Genomic DNA, 16,917 nt, shown 5'->3' with positions numbered 1-16,917 from the left:
TAATAAGTAATAAGTAATAAGAATAAGAATAACATACCAAATTCCCTCAATCCGCTTCGTCCTTTAGCAAATTTAAGAAAAAAAAAAACATGTTCGGCATCAAGAAACTAGCGTACCAATTCACTCGAGCCGTTGGAAATGTGGATTCGACCGCGTTACCGCAACAGATCCAAGCACGATGTCAGGACTGTGAAGGTTATAGGGTGAGCTTGGATAAGAAATTAAGTATACTGAAATTTTCAGTGCCATAGACGAAAGGAATAGATAGCGGGCAGGTATCTATGATTACCAGTAAATAAAGAAGTAAAGTAAGTTCAATAAAGGCGTAAACGCAAGGTCATTTCAATGAAAGCGACGTCACGGTTAGGAAAAACACATAGTTAAGAGATCGATGGTACTAGTACTTCACATGGAGGTAGGATTTCACGTGGACAGTGCAGTAGAGTCAAAACCACTTGAGCAGCTTTGTCCAGATGTGCTTGAATGGCTGCACGGGCGGTCGTCGCGTAAGAGAGCTTTGCGTCGCTACCGACTATACTCACTTTTGCAGTGAGTAAAGTATAGTCGGGCCCAAACGACATGAATCACGAGTGTAGTTGCGGCACATTTGCGTACGCGCTCGAAACGGCGCGGTGGAAGCAGCAGTTGGGACCGAGGTGGGACCGTCGCAAGCTGCAGCGATGGGTGGTGCCAGCAAGGATTTTACCATGTTCCTAGCCGCTACGCTCCACCGAAACGCCTCGAGAGAAGCCGCGTACGCAATTGCGTACGTGCTACATGTTGTTTTGATCCTACTATAAGTATATCACATGCATATGAAATACGCGCCCCTCAGAAATAGCTTCCAAAATCTGATCTTTGACGTTCATAACACAATTGAATCAGGATATATCCATCGAAAACACTGCAAAAGCAGGATATACAGTAACAATTGTTGTAAAAAATTAAGTTATGAATGTTGCAAGCAAGTAAATCTATCGTCCTAGGCTGCAATAGCAGAAACATGCCAGGCTATGATGCAAATCATGCAAGGAAGCCCAGAATACCGCCCAACTGTGGATTCTGCACAGGTATGTCGTTTTAAACATACTGGGCGCGGATTTGTAGACGTATTGCGTATGGCGTGTTGATTTACACGGTTTTCCTTCGACCGTACCCAATAACTATTAATTAACAGTAGGAATATTTACTAAACATCGTGTTGATAATAATAATTAAAGTTTTTTCTTTCTTAAGCAAATGGAATATCCACCAGGAATGGCGCCAAGTGAGATTTTCGAGAAGAGTCTGGCCAAGGTTAAAGGTTTTTGGTACGATGAAACGGTGAGTTCCAACATGAATCCAAAAGAATCTGTGTTATCGGAAAAACGAGACGATCAATCGATACTAATTCGATTTCTCGCGCTGAAATCAACGTCGGTGCGCGACCCTTTGATAAAACCGTGTTTTTGAGTATTCTTCAGAAAAAAATTAGTGTAGGGATAGAATTAAATTGAATTTTTATCCAATTATGATATTTATACCTTAGAAGTTTCTTTGTAGGTAGAAAAATCCTGTAGAAAAATCCTGTGATGATCTGATCAGTCGGTGTTAATATAGGACAACCGGGAATGAAGTTTGATATCCAGAAATGGAGTGGGAACGGGTCATTAGATTAGCCAAGGGGCGGTCGGTGTCGATCAACTGTTTTTTGATTGATTATTGATTGATCGCATGACTATCTCCATTGAAGATCACTTTTCTGACCAAATACATTGCCAGCACGGCTTCACCAATTAGGAGACGTAAATAAGGGGGAAAAATCGCCTTAGAACGTCTAAGGATGTTAGAACCGATTTATTATTAGGTGTCAGTTCTGGATTATTGGATGTATATTTAATTTTTAGATTAATAGTACAACCAGACCTGTATCCTAGAATTATTAGATTATTAGTAGTATAAATAGAACTAGATTTTAGATTTTTTTTAGAAAGACTGTTATATTTATTTATTATTGATCTGGTATTTCTTATATTTCTCGTAAAACTTCAGTCTTTCTTTTATCAGGAAAAATATTCATCCGAAAAAAAACCGACTCTATTTGAACTCATTGATTCGGGCCAGGTATTTTCTTCCAAGAGGGCGGCACTTAAAGATCTACTTTGAATACATAAAAGAGTGTATTTTATCGAATACTCGTTCGTATTTCGAATATTCGACTGTGTTGACAAATAAGTGGTATCGTAATGCTACCGGCGTATCTAACGTAATCTACTCTCTTAAGTTTTTTCCTAATATTTTATTCCTTGTCGTGAAAGCAGGAAAAATTCAGTTTGTACTTTTTCTGTGTGTAACAGCTGTGCTGTTTATACTTTCGTGTTGTTTTTAGTTGATGGCCGAATGTTCCAAACAGTGCAAAGTTATGGCTACGAAACAGCGTGAATTGCAGGATAGAGGAAGACGACAACTTCATATGATTCGAACTTTTATAAATAATGTATATTACGAGGTATGGTGGAGGTACAGACTACCTATAGCGCCGCAGGCACCTATGTCTACCCGCCCGACCGTGACGCGTCCGCGTCGCAGAACGCGTTCCTTCTCTGCCTGCACTGAGCCAAAAAAGCACCCCCGTCTACGCTACTGCTGCTATTGATTTTTGCCGAGTGACTGCGAATCGCAGATTCTTTGGATAGGACGTAGGGTGGTTTGAGTGTACGTGGAATTCCCGCGAATGCGTTGCGGTCGCGGTAAGCAAGCTTAGGTCCTAAATGTATTCCTATTCCTTTCCAAAACTTAATGGGACCCAAAGTCGTTTTACATTATTTAACTAGATTATTTCACCGGAATTGGTATTTACAATAATATAACGATATTAATGATACATTTACATTAATAATAGCTGATGTAGAGCGGGTATTGCGCAGTCGGTAAGAGGTCCGCTATGGCCGCACGGTCGACGGTTTGAAACCGCTTTGGTGCCAACCAAACATTTCATCCCTCCAGGGTCGATAAAATGGTACCACACTTGTCTGGGAGGATAAAAAAAACACCGACTTGTTGCACCTTGTGGCCAACACGAATCTCTGCACCTACGTTTGTGAACCTCAAAGAATCCTGAATCGAAGGGAACACGGTGGCGGATCCGAAGCGGATTGATTAACTCCAGACACTTTATATTTGCTACATGTACTACTCATTTGTACTCCTTACTTTTGTACTTGCACGGACAGCTTAGTTTCTAATTTTTTCAAATAATTTTTTAAAAAATATTCTTTAGTTTTAATATTTTCTGGTATTTTAATCTAGTTATCGATATATACCATATTTATTTTATCATTTTCTAATTTTTTTTAAAATATTCTCTAATACAGTTTTTCTTTTTTTCAGTTCGAGGATTTGAAAAGAAATTTACTGAAGGCTAAGGAAGATTTGGAATATGCACAGGAAGATCAGAAAAAGACTGATACACCGGGCCGCAGGAAATCCACTAAAAAAGCGCAAGAAAAATATGATAAAGAGCTTAAAGCCGTACGTATTATGCGTTTAAAGTTTCCGCCAAACAAATATAACTTTATTGATTTTTATCCCCTTTAGTTAGAGCAATGGTTGAGCGTTACGCTTCCCGAACAGAAATTGGAACATTTGAAGGAAATCGAGGCGATAATGGCAGAATTAGAGGTAAATTTAATTTAAAAATTTAATTTATTCAACATTGGTGATGTTTGCAAAACTTTCTTTTTTCTTCGAAAGATGTAACACGAAAGACACGTGACCTTTAAAAACCGATAGATAAAATAAATAATAAATAAAAGTAAAAATAATAATAAAATAAACGAATAAATAACAATGAAAAGAATTTTCTTTAAGAAATCGCAAAAGCAATTTTTTTTAAAAAATTTCTTCGATCCCGCAGCACTAGAAAGGTCCGGGAGAAATTTTTGCGGGAATTTTCAGCAACAATTCTTTGGATCTTGATCCGCTACGAGCCGGATAAGTAAACAAAAATTCACATCAATTACCTTCCAGAATTTATCTCCGTCTTTAAGATCCGACCGTAATTAAGATCAGTCTGTGGATAAGGGAATCCCCCAAGGGATCCGCATGCATCCGTGCGTGAGGAGGAATCATCGATGAATCTGTTTCAGTCCTATCACGAATGGATGGCCTCCTACTGCCGTCCGCTTGCCGTCTACAAAGTTCCACGTCCACCAAATTTTTATTCACAATAAACATAATCGAATTCATATTCAGTGTCAATAAATAAATTTCATCGCAAAAATTGAATTGCAATAAAAGGCAGTTATTATTCAAAGAAAAAAGAAAAACCAAGAAACAAGGAAGCAAAAAAATTTTCAATTTTTTCCCCTTATACAAACAACCAATCGATGTCAATCTATACCGTATGTCTCCAATGATGGATAATCCCATGTCCAACTGGATACTTGATTCTCCAACGTGTCCATGTATAAGCCATCCGGCCTTAGGAACCTAAAATTAGCACTATTAAATGAAGTGAAGCGTCGCGCGGCGACGACATTCACGTTTCGCTCGCCTCAATCAGGAAGTTTCCCGGATACGTTCCCGAAAGTTATTATCGGCGTTGCGCTCTGCTGATTACGCTCCTTCATTTCATTTTCATTTTTTTTTCGTTGGTTCCTCGAAAACACTAAAGATGTTTTTTGCACCTTGCAGCAAAGATCCACTTCCTTCATTTTTCCGCGGATTTTTTCCTCGTCTTGTTACTAAGATCCTGTGAAAATGAAAAAAAAAATCGCAAAAAAATATTGATGGATCAATATTATAGCCTAATTTAGATCGATAAAACTGGTCTTTTTTCGCATTAAAATATACTAATAGCACTAATTTTGTATATTTTGTGCAATTTGTATATTTTGTGTATCCTCGGATTGCTATCAGTTCCTGAATTTTCTATTTCCTTTTCCTCATGGATTCCCATAGAAATTTCCTCTCGTCTGATTAGTTTAAAAAAGATATGATGGAATAATGGATCAATAAATAATAATAATATTAGATAAAATAATGGACCGATATTGTATCCTGGGAAACGAAGACATACAAAATTGACACTATTAGTATATTCTAATGCAAAAAGAACCTGTTTTAATAGGCTAAATTAGGATATAATATTGATCCATTGCTGTTTTTTTCACTAAGAACAACTCTTAAACTGATGCTAAGAAAAAATTGGTCGTTTCATCGTTCATTCAGTTGGGCAAGTGCCAATTATCCAAGTGAATAAACGCGCCTTATCGGCCGGACCTGCACGGCCTATATATACTGTTATCCAGCAGAAATCTGCTCGCAGTTAAATCCATCACGCAGCGGTTTCGCATACCCATTCGTCCGTCGTGTTGAATATTCACTCGCATGTGGAAATCCCTATTCAACTGATGACTAGGTCCCACAACGAAATGCCTTCGCACCGAGTTTGCGTCAGCGAATCAACCAAATAATTCGGGTCTAAACACTATCCATGTCTTGTGAGTTAAACAAAGCATTAAAATTGTGGACCTTGAAAATGTCGTAGTTGGGCACAATATCCCGAGTATAAGAAGTGTTGTATAGCTTTTTGAGCACTGGATCCTTGGTAGCGGAGACGTTCTGGGATTTTTTTTTTCTGGGGACATGTTTTAAACATAATGGTCAGTATGAACAAGAATAGGAGATCGCCGTTGATTTTATTCCGATGGTATTTGTCCTTCAAAAGACGAATACTTCGGATAGTGACTCGGATATTCTGTATGAAACATTGTTTGGTTGGCTGATTGATCAGTTGTTAGATTGGATGAGTGGTCGTGAATGTTACAAGCGTCATTCACAATCATTCATTCTCTGTCTCTGTACCTATGCATAATTAGCATACTGTACTCTACAGTACATTGATGGCGACGTTTATAGTCGGACAAGAATCACGAGTGTAGTTGCGGTGCATTTGCGTACGCGCTCGAAACGTCTCCGTGGAGACAGCAGTTAGGACCGAGTTGGGACCCTCGGGAACTGTAGCGATGGGTGGTGCCAGCGAGGATTTTACCATGCTCCCAGCCGCTACGCTCCACCGAAGCGCCTCGAGGGGAAGTCGCGTACGCAATTGCGTACGTGCTAGATGTCGTTTTGACTACCTACTATACGTCCTATATAACGTCAGTTTGGAGCCCACCTGACTTGTAAAGTGCTTTTTTCTCCTCCACTGCACAAATAACGATTTGAGAATGATTTGAACGGATTTAGACGCTAATTAAAAACGAACCGAACAATTCAATTAACGTTCGACCAAGCGGTCAACTAATTAGAAGTTGATCCACACATGATCCACACTACATTCACTCGCTTCCATTCTAATTTCGTTCTCTTATAGTCTGGAAAATTCCATTCATCTGTTTGCAGTTGCGTTTGCGTTGCCAGATTTTTTTAATGTCCTCAATAAATTTCGTGAAACTCATTAACGTCAAATCGAATCGTGTGTCCTCACTCAGCTTAACGCTTTCGAACATTTCATCGTTTGAAACTTTCGTTTTTCGTTATTTTTAGAAGTTTGAAGTTCCGTCGTAGTCGCATGATTTTACACTTTGATTTTGATTTCTGCTCAAAAATAGAGGGAATTAACAACCATATTATAAGAAAGAAACGTATTTTTGAACATATTTTTTTCGCAAGGAAAAATTTCGAGTATGAACGTACAATACTTGAAAGGCATCACCCCAGGAATATGAGATGGTACGGATTTTAGATGGAGTATTCGCATACGGGATCGTAGATTAAGGAGAGGAAGGTGATTCCGTCCATTTCTCCCTAATTGCCGTAGAAAAAACGGCCCGGAAGATGCGGCCCGTGCACAAGGCTGGGGCGCTCCAATCGAACTCATTGTAGAAAGTAGCGCCCCAGAACGCCTGAAGCGGTATCTTCCTGGCCGTTTTTTACGGCAACTAGGAAGAAATGGACGGAATCACCCTCCTCTTCATAATCGGCGATCCCGTATTCGAATACTCCACCTGAAATCCGTACCATCTCAGATTCGTGGGGTGATGTCTTCAAGGTAGTGATCGAGGTAGGACCGCATCACGAACCGAAGCGACTGAGTTCTGCTGCCAATGGTCCCACCACGACCTTAACCGCTACGCTCTACCGCTTCGAGCGCAGTCGCTCACGCAATTACACCTTGCTTCATTTCGTTTTTGCCCTACTGTAGTTTGTAGTGAGGTTCTTGTTATGATAGCATAAGATAGACCTATGTTTATCCGGGTGACCGCTGCCGCATCCTAGAAGAGTGAAGGGTAGAGTTTGTGTGGCAGGTGTTGGTGAAAAAGTTACGGTGTCATAGTCAGACGACTAACGAACGATAGACGTCACGACCATGACGATTACAATTATTAATCTACAATTATGTTCTATCTTCAAGAAATTGTGTTTAATCAGCTTTTAGAAAAATTAAAGAACGTTAATGAGGTCCCAAGAGGCAGCAAATTATAGGGGAAATTAGGCAGAGTTCAACCGTAATTTTGTTATAAAGTTACTCTCCTTAGTTAGTCATTTATTTAGGTTTAGTCTCAGTTTAGGTGCTTCTAATTTTAAATCTAAATGTTAGATAAATATTCATTTTTTTGAATAACCTCATTTTTTAATTTATCAGTGGAACAAATTGCACCTGAAGAAAGCTCTAACTTTAACTAACTTTTCTTTTGAAAATCAATCTAATTTATTTTGTGTTTGAACTACTTATTATCATTCTTACTATTCATTTAAATCATCTAAGCTTTTCGAATTCCTATCCTTGCCGAGGTTATTTTTTTCTGAATCATATCCAAATTAATGATATTCCCAGGACTTATTACCTGTCGTTCTCATTCTTCGGAGGAGATTTCTCAAGATCGCTCATATTTGTGGTTCTATTTGTCATCTGTATACTTCCTGTTATCCGTCCTCGACATTCCATGAGAAAAATCTGGATGACTGGTCTTTTCTAGTACAAAAAGGAATGGAAAGAGAGGGTTTTACGTTTCGGTTCTATCCATTTTTTTCTATTTTATTTGAACCGAATCTACCACGTTCTCCTATTTTTACAGAAGAAGCTGTGCCCTGATTCAAGGAAGGTCTCTTTAACCTAAGTATTTTCATAGGAATAGTTCAAAACTTCACTAAGTTCCTTACCAAGCTATCAAGTTTTTCTCCCCTATAATTTCGGTATTCAATATATAATAATAATATAATATACAATTCTTCGTATAAGTTCTTTTTTATTTATTTATTTTTATTTTTTCCATTCTATGTATTCTATATATATATACAATTGATTGATTGTGCACTTTTCTAATTTCGTTTCCAAAAAAAAGCCACATTCTCAGGATTAGAAGGTAGAAGTAAATATCTAATTAAGCAATTTTGAGAACTTCAATTTTAGAACGAATTTAATTCTAGAAGAACTTTTAGAATAAGGCTTAATTGAAAGGAAACTGCTACTAAACGATGTGTTGTTCGATCCGTTCCTTTCGAGTTCTTTCCGATGACGTGTCATGAACAACGTTAATTGCCGATTCAGGGTCGGGAATAGTTGAAATATAATCTTCGTGGAAAACACCACACGCCAAGTTTCTTTGCCTTCATTAACTTATGATCTAGCGCCTACTTATTATCTAGCGCGTAATTTCACAACGTCCTCCGTTTTCCCCTCCGGGGATTCGGCGATACGTTGTGAAATCCTTGTGCTGATCACTTATTTTTTATGTTTAGTTTTATTTCCTCGTTCAGTTCCCCATTTTATATAATTATAATTAATTATGTATAATTTTTGCACTGATTCTCTTTTTTCATAAGTCCTAGCCAACTATTTTTCTGGGCTTCAAAAGGAAATAGATGAAGATTTTAATTGATTTAATTGAGCCGTAGCCAAGATTGGTATTGATCGTCTTTATTAAATAACGTTTCGGCGTTATCGCCTTCGTCAGAGCCTGGAATGTTCAAAGCCAATAGTGATTTATCCCCTCAAGCGCCTCATCACTCTACCGAAAGCATCCAAACGGTAGGGAAACTCAAACAGCAACACATTGGTTGGTGTTTACCTCATTAGCTAGACTTGGTAACGCAACAGACCACCACGTACCAAAATTACGAGTCACAAGGGTTTTATATAGGTCCCTATATAAGGTCCTTGTAACTATGGGTCCCTATATAAGGTCCTTGTGACTATGGGTCCTTATATAAAAGCCTTGTAACTATAGGTCCCTATATAAGTTCCTTGTGACTATGGGTCCCTATGTAAAAGCCTTGTAACTATAGGTCCCTATATAAAACCCTTGTAACTATAGGTCCCTATATAAGGTCCTTGTGACTATGGGTCCCTATATAAAAGCCTTGTAACTATAGGTCCCTATATAAAACCTTTGTGACTATAGGTCCCTATATAAAACCCTTGTGACTCATAGTTGTGGTAAGTGGTGGTCTGCTGCGTTACCAAATCTAGCTAATGGGGTAAACACCAACCAATGTGTTGCTGTTTGAGTTTCCCTACCGTTTGGATGCTTTCGGTAGGGTGATGAGGCGCTTGAGGGGATAAATCACTACTGGCTTTGAACTGTCCAGGCTCTGACGAAGGCAATAACGCCGAAACGTTAGCCGTTGTTTAGTAAAGGCGATCAATACCAATCTTGGCTACAGCTCAAGGAAATCAATTAAAAACTTCGTTTCAACATGCCGAGATTCAAAGACAGTCGAACATGGGCAGTACTCAGATGAGGATTTGGCGATCTTCATAATGTAATATTATACGATTTACTTTTTTTTTAAAATATTTATCCACTTAGTCGTTTATCCTCATATATCAATGATATTCAGAAAGGAGTTTGGCATTATTTAACACGACACACAATTCAGAAAAGGAAATCATATCTAATTTTTCAATAATTGAATCGACAATTATCTTTTGTATTGTTATATTTTACTGACACTTGTCATTTGCATGCTGTTTGTGCACACGTTTACTTATCGTGTATATAAATATTAGTCGAAGAATTGGTTAAAAAATTAAGAGAAAAATAACATAGAGAAAGAAATTTTGTTTTAAATAACGTGGTAAGCTCTTTTCTTTTGTGCGCGCGAGTTTGAATTTCAGAAGAAAAAAAAAAAAAAAAAAAAAACAAAAAGTCATCGCTTATACATTAACCTCAGCGTTTAAGAGCTCGGTGCAGCCTTCTAAGAAAAGTAATTAAGAAGTTGAACGACTAGATGGAAAATTATTTTGAAAAAAACAAATATATCCATCCTCAGCATAGAAATTAATTAATAGATTCACTCAAAATGTTTTTTTTTTATTTCGAAAAATTCAAATGCACCCTTTCTAAATTACTCTTGCTCCTATGGTTGCGGAAAATATTTTGACCTCTATTTAGTTAGGAGATACCGAAAATAAAGGCTGTAAATCCACAGTTTTTAGGAATTTCAGTGAAAACGTTTTTCAGGCGAGTCACGTGAGATTCGAAGCAACCTGTCAGTGCTGAGAATTTGATCCACAAAAAGTTTTAACTTTACAAGAAAACACTTGAAATTTAAATCACTTCTCTTTCTTATGTCACGTTGACGTTGGGATTTGAATTATTCCAAAGACTTTTCTTTTTCCTAAGTGCTTCTCGCAGTTGATGAAGTGGTTGGTGATTTTACTTTACTTTTATTTTACTTTATTTTATTTTACTCGGATAATTGACGTTCTTACAAAATTTCCTTTCAGAAGCTCAGAGAAAACCACGAAACATAAGATTTCACCAATGTAGTTGGCTAATGACCGATATTTCATTTCATTTCTTTTCCTTCCTTTGATTTTTTTCTCCAGAAAATCCTTGAAATCCTTCCTTTAAGCATAGTGTTGCCTAAAATTCAGTTTCTCGCTGACTTTCTTTTTCACCACTCATCTCACATATCTCAAATATCTTATCGTAGACATGATATAGTGGTCATTTATTTATTTACTTATTTATTTATTTTTTATTCACATACACCAATTGTGTAGCAAAAGAACAAAGAAGAAGAAATATTTTGTACCAAAAGAAAAAAGAAGCAAAACAAATTTGTCTGAGTCAGAACATTAAAAAAAAGAAAAATCGCTAACGTTATTCAGAATTTCCTCTCTTCGTTACTGAAAATAGAAAGCGCTAATCGAAGCGACATCTCCCGGCAATCCATGCCGTTAATGATGTCTGCTTTTCCCCGGAGACCAGGATTAAGCTGAATTGGTGAAATGCGTGTGTGTGTGTGTGGCCGTACGAAAATATCTGATTTCGCCAGCCGACTGTTCACTGCTTCTTCGAAATGAGCGAAAAAAAAACTCACCAGGTGATATTTCGTCTACTCGGAGCTTTTCGACCAAACACATCGAAATTCTGCCAAAAGCCGAACAATCCATACGCATCGCACCAAAAATGACGATTTCCTGAACGAGAGAAAACGTTCCCGGTTGCTTCACATTCACCATTAGTTATTTCTATTTTTTCTATTATTAATTTATTATTTTTTGTGTCTATTAGAATCTATTCTATCCAGTATTTTTTTTCTAAATCTAATAAACTATCAAATCAAGCACTGAAATTTCTCCAGAGCATGCATCCCAGCAGCTTCGTAAGAGTTTTCCGCCACTTCCGCGCGCGTCGACGCTTTTGACGCGTCACGACAAAATCATCTGAATGGATCAATAGAGATCAATTTGTACGAGTTGTAATGTTTACTACTCGGACAAAAAAGGCTGTATTACACAAATGTCTCTCGATTCAGTTAAATTTTGTATAAAAGCTCTGTTTAACAGAACGTACGAGCTTTCATCACCAGAACTGTTTCACGATATATTCACGTGATCAGCGTATTCGACTATGTTTTATTGCTCATTAGCACTGAGTTGTGCACCGGCGACCTCATCCATCAAACAGGGATACTGTGACCTTTCTTTGAAGGGCACACCTTAAAACTCGTACTTAAAAAGTGACGCGATCTCGTCCATGAGAGTCATTAGCGCAAACTCGTCCACGGAAAGAGCGCAACTCGTTCACAAGAATTGTTGGCGTAAACTTGTCCACGAATTGAAGTAGCGCGAAATCCTCCATGAAGAGGAGTAGCACGAACTTGTCCATGAAAGTTAGCGGCACAAATTCGTGCATGGAATGCGTCGACGAAAAAGAGCGGCTCAACTCGTCCACAGAAACGGTTGGCGCAAACTCGTCCACGAGAAGGAGTAACGCGAACTCGTCCGCGGAAGTTGGTGATGGAAACTCGTCCGCGAGAAGTAGTAGCGTGAACTCGTCCACCCATCCCTCTTACGTGCCACTCAAGCCACAGCTGAGTCACAATTTAAATTTTTTAACTGTTTTGAAAGGTAGCATTAAGGTCTTCGTCGATGCAAACAAATATTCATGCGGAAAAAAGCTTGCGTATAATTGTTGGACGTAACGGATTATGGAGTAAATAATCAACATGTCAATTTCTAACTGTTTTCTACGGATTTTCGCGTTTTTTTTTTCATGAAAAAGACAAAATCTGCGTTCCTCAGGAGGTCGCTTAGCAGAAATGTGCTCCTCTTCGTTTCTGCTCACCGAGTTCAGTGTTTTTTGCTCGACAGCAAGCGTTAATTCGATTTCTGTTCATGCAACTGACATTTTTTGTCTGTGTTTCATCTCAACATCTATTTCCTACAAAAAAAGGCGAAAAGTTGAGCAATTCTTTGTGTTTCCGTTCTTTTGCTCTACGCTTTATTTTCCTTTAGCTGCATTGAATAGGAATTATTTAAAATCTAAATTTGAATTTAAAATATAAAACACGGTGAAAATTCCATCAAAAATTTTGTCTTATTCATTAAAAATTAATTGAATAATTAATTGAATACTAAAGAAAAAGCAAAAGAGAAAAAAAACACCCAAAAACTTTTTTCTACCACTATACTTTTCTTCTTCGTTAAACGCTAACATATGTAAAAGTTTTTCTCTTAGTGATAATTTAAATCTCTCAACGAACCGCATCAAAAGAGAATTTTTAAAAATTTGTCATAAATTTATTTAGATTTTTATATTTACTATTTATTTTTTATATTTATTATTCCATGTATCACATTTCTGCATTAGATCCAACTGAACATTTATTGTATCAGAATACATAGGAATATATTAACGAGTATTCTGATGGGAATACTGTAGTTGTTTGCAGCAGAATCGTCAGGTTTTTTTTATACTTTTATACTTTTATTTATTAACGGACGTTGAAGTTTCACTGCGAGGCAAAATTTTTCGCCGTTTTCTTTTTTCTTTTTTCGATATTTTTCGCTCGTTGTATGAGTTAGCATTTTCTAAGCCACGTTTAATTCGAAATGAACCGCATGAAAACGAGTGATGTGCTGCGACATCCTCAAATATTTGCAGAATCCACAAATTTTCCCACAGTACATTAGTCACTTGCGTTCATCACATGTTTTCCATAAAATTCCTTTCATCAGGGGCGTTTTCAGATAGAGAAACGATAAGCACATCCAGTATTTGTGGCGGATATTTTGTAAAAACGTACAATACAGCCATCAGTGTGAATTGCAGCTAATCAACCTTAAAATATTCCTCAGAATTGAATGAAAAACGTGATTTGTGTTTGAGTATTAGTAGTTGTAGTATCTTCATAGAAATTGTGCAGGGAGCGAATTTTCTTGAATGATTTTAACTTGAAGGCCTGCTATTGGGTAGTGGCTCAAAGGTGCCGCCCACTTTCCAATTAGTTGCTAGCATCATAGAGGGCAAGGAACCAGAAATGTACAATATTTCTGAATATTCTTAAAATATTTCCTTTCTCAGAAAAATATAATATTCTCAAAATTCCTAAAATCACTAATTGTGAACTATTGTTCACTTCCCAGGCGTCGTTTTTTGAGTAACCCTTTCACCCTCACAGAACAACCCACGATAAATGAAGGTAGCAGTGATAGGCTCCATCTGCCACGCCCCTTCCTTATTTTCAACCTCTTCAACACATCGCCCCTAAGTTCAGATCCTGTGCCATGTGTGTTTGCCCATGGTGAATATGATGGGTATGAAAATTTCTTCCTGATTTCGTTTTCCTACCGTCTTGTTGACGGTATTCTTCCTTATTCTTTTTCGGTTAGATCTTGCAATGAGCGCCTATTTGATGTTGTGCAATTACGGACAAACTCTAGCGACAGTTCGCTGGAGTATAGAAGAGTCAAAACGACATGAAACGCGGTGGAGTTGCGTAACGTAGCGGTTACGCTCGAAGCGTAGTGGTTAGAATCGAGTTGGGACCGTGGCGGCGGATTACAATGAAGAACGGTCTCAGCAAGTGTCCCCCTTTGATCCTCACCGCTACACTCCACCGTGCTGCTTCGAACGCAGCCGCGTACGCAACTGCGTACCGTGCTTCAAGTCGTTCTGGCTCGACTATTTATTATTATTGTATTATTATTTGTTTGTTTGCTGAAGCTAACTCTAGCGGTTAGGCGCGGGTATGGCGCAGTCGGTTAGAGGTCCGTTCTAGCCACACGGTCGATGGTTCGAAACCGCCCTAGCGTAAACCAAGTGTCAGACCTGTCTGGGAGGATAAAAACACTGACTTGATCATCGGCTGGCCCCCGCAAGTCATTGTAAAGGCCAACACGCGTTCCAAAACCCCAACGATTACGAATTCGAAAACGCGTTGGCGCATCCCAAGTGGATTGATACGCCAGCGACTTTATCCTTTATCCTTTAACTCTAAAGGTGTAATACTAATATTATGTGGTATTTTGTTGCGGGACCCAGCCGTTTTTTGGAAAAAAATATTCCTATAGCTAGAATGAGTGAATATCCATTCCCACGCCATGGTGCATTTATCCGTAGAAAATCTTGGATTGGATAGCAAACGTATCCAAACCACTTATCCACGTTTATCCAGCTGGATAAACGACAATGAACTAGGTATGGCCGCAGAACGTGAAATTTTGGAGATTTTTTTTTTTGGAAAAATGTCCAGAAATTTTTTCACTGATTGAAATTTGTCAGCACATTTTTCTCTTGTCAATGTTATTGTTTCGTGTTTTTTTTTTCATCGGTTACCTCTCGTGATGACCGGCTTTTTTATTTTGTGCAATTACGGACAAGCGATGAGGACAGAAGGCGCTGAATATAACGGCTCGTGCACTTTACTTCCACTAATTTATTTTCCTGATGCAAACATGAGACAGATACTGTAACGTTGCAAATTGTTGTCGTTTCGTACATACGTGACCAGAAAACACTAATTGCTCCTAAAATGTTGTTTTTGTTGTTGACAAACATGGTTAAATGGTGGTAGTCAAGTTTTAAATGTCACAAGTCGATTTGTTTACGATTTGTTGAATTTCAATGATATTTCGTGTGTTATTTCTTCGAATACTAATGTCCACACATTCGTATTGGATTTTTTTCTCTTCTCCACAATTTCTTCTCTGTTTTTTTCTCTCGTAGAAAAAAAAAAACGCAGGATTCGCTTACCTTTAGCGATATCCACAAATCTGTAGCGGAATTGATAATGTGGTGGTAGAAAAACGTCTCTTTTATCCTGGAGAACTGATTGACATCGTAGACGAACGTTCGCATCGCAAAGATTCACCACTCCAACCTCAAATACAGTTCGGTTATCCAAGACATTTAGTGAAATCGATCGAATTAATTATTTTCCTTAATTATTTCCACTTTTATTGATTATTTCTAATTTATCATTTATTTATATTCATTATTATTTCATGTTTACCTTTCTATTTTTGCTTAAACTAATTAATTTTTTCTACTATTTCATGTTAACCTTCCTAATTTTACTTGAACTAACTAATTTTTTCTATTATTGTATTACCTTCCTGTTTTTACATAAAGTAATTATGTTTTTTCTACAATTCATGGCTATTCGAGAAAAATCTGAAGAGCTACTTTTCACCTCATTTTTCTTTCGGCTTCTTAATGTAGCATCGGACGTCAGGAAGAGTAGCATCGCGAGAAAAACGATTTGCATTCTACACGGATGATCTGAAAATAGTTTTTTTCACTCCACGTTTATACTCCGAAATTCCATATCTTAGAATGCCGAATCTTGTCGACGTTAGAAAAGGAGTAGCTGTAAAATTCTACCATTATAAAAAAAAAAAAATTTGGTGGAGAATTTCACATGCACAATTTCATAGCAGTATTTCAATATTTCATTAGTACGGATAATTTTCACAATTTTACTCGGTTCACCTCTATGAACCGCACTCAATCCTTCATTGACGCTCAATTATGTTCATTATTAAAGAACTACATAAAATTTTACTACATAAAATTACATAGTAGACATCAGTAGACTTTATTTAGTTCTATAAATATAAATAAATATACGTAACGTATATTTAATTTGCGTTTATTTCTAATACATTTGATATAACATACGCTTAATTCTCCTTTTTCCGTTTAAATAAGTACCTCTTTTCTGAAAAAAAAGCCAGCAAATTTGATAACTTGCAGCATTTTTAGAATTCGACGGAGAAAAAACTGTAGATTTGTTTTTTTTTTCGACAAACTTTTGGTTTTTAATTTACATACATAACGAGGAAGGAAGTTTAGGATGAAATTTCCTTAAACTGAGATAATGCCCTGAATAATAGAAGGCTACGTAGAGGGTGGTAGCACACACCATAGCCTATTTTATTTATTCACAAATAAATAAATATTCATAAGTAAAACCCATAAATATAAAATAAATACAAATATAAATTGTCCATTTATTAAAAACGGATAGAAAGGATCAAATGGACTACGTGGATGAAACTGTCGATCCTTTTAGGGATGCGTCTACGCGTTCACTTCAATCCAATATCGTTTAGGATTTCAGGAACACGTGTAAAGCCTTAAAAACCCTACAGTGGACTTGCGGGGGCGAGCAGTTGATGTGAAGCCAGTGTTT

At 37.4% G+C, this 16,917-nt stretch overlaps 2 protein-coding genes across 3 annotated transcripts; one reads left to right on the top strand and one right to left on the bottom strand.

Moving 5' to 3' along the window:
• Positions 1-89: 89 nt before the first annotated feature.
• Positions 90-4,211, top strand: RB195_020174 (uncharacterized protein; the record flags this gene model as incomplete). The annotated part of the gene is made up of 7 exons (XM_064188364.1): positions 90-203; positions 987-1,070; positions 1,237-1,323; positions 2,369-2,488; positions 3,370-3,510; positions 3,577-3,660; positions 4,128-4,211. The coding sequence occupies 7 exons, from the start codon at positions 90-92 to the stop codon at positions 4,209-4,211; spliced, it is 714 nt and encodes a 237-aa protein (XP_064044245.1).
• Positions 4,212-4,370: 159 nt separating this feature from the next.
• Positions 4,371-15,990, bottom strand: RB195_020173 (uncharacterized protein; the record flags this gene model as incomplete). 2 transcript variants are annotated; one of them, XM_064188362.1, is made up of 4 exons in its annotated part: positions 4,371-4,470; positions 11,317-11,416; positions 15,477-15,603; positions 15,916-15,990. In XM_064188362.1, 4 exons carry the CDS (start codon positions 15,988-15,990, stop codon positions 4,371-4,373), a joined length of 402 nt encoding a protein of 133 aa, XP_064044243.1. The 2 variants fall into 2 exon arrangements, with proteins under 2 accessions (XP_064044243.1, XP_064044244.1); XM_064188363.1 differs by having other exon boundaries at positions 15,916-15,969.
• Positions 15,991-16,917: the final 927 nt, after the last annotated feature.

This window comes from Necator americanus, chromosome II, assembly GCF_031761385.1.
Source record: "Necator americanus strain Aroian chromosome II, whole genome shotgun sequence".
Lineage (NCBI taxonomy): Eukaryota > Metazoa > Nematoda > Chromadorea > Rhabditida > Ancylostomatidae > Necator > Necator americanus.
Note: the sequence above shows the minus strand (reverse complement) of the source record. Positions and strands in the feature narration are given on the sequence as shown.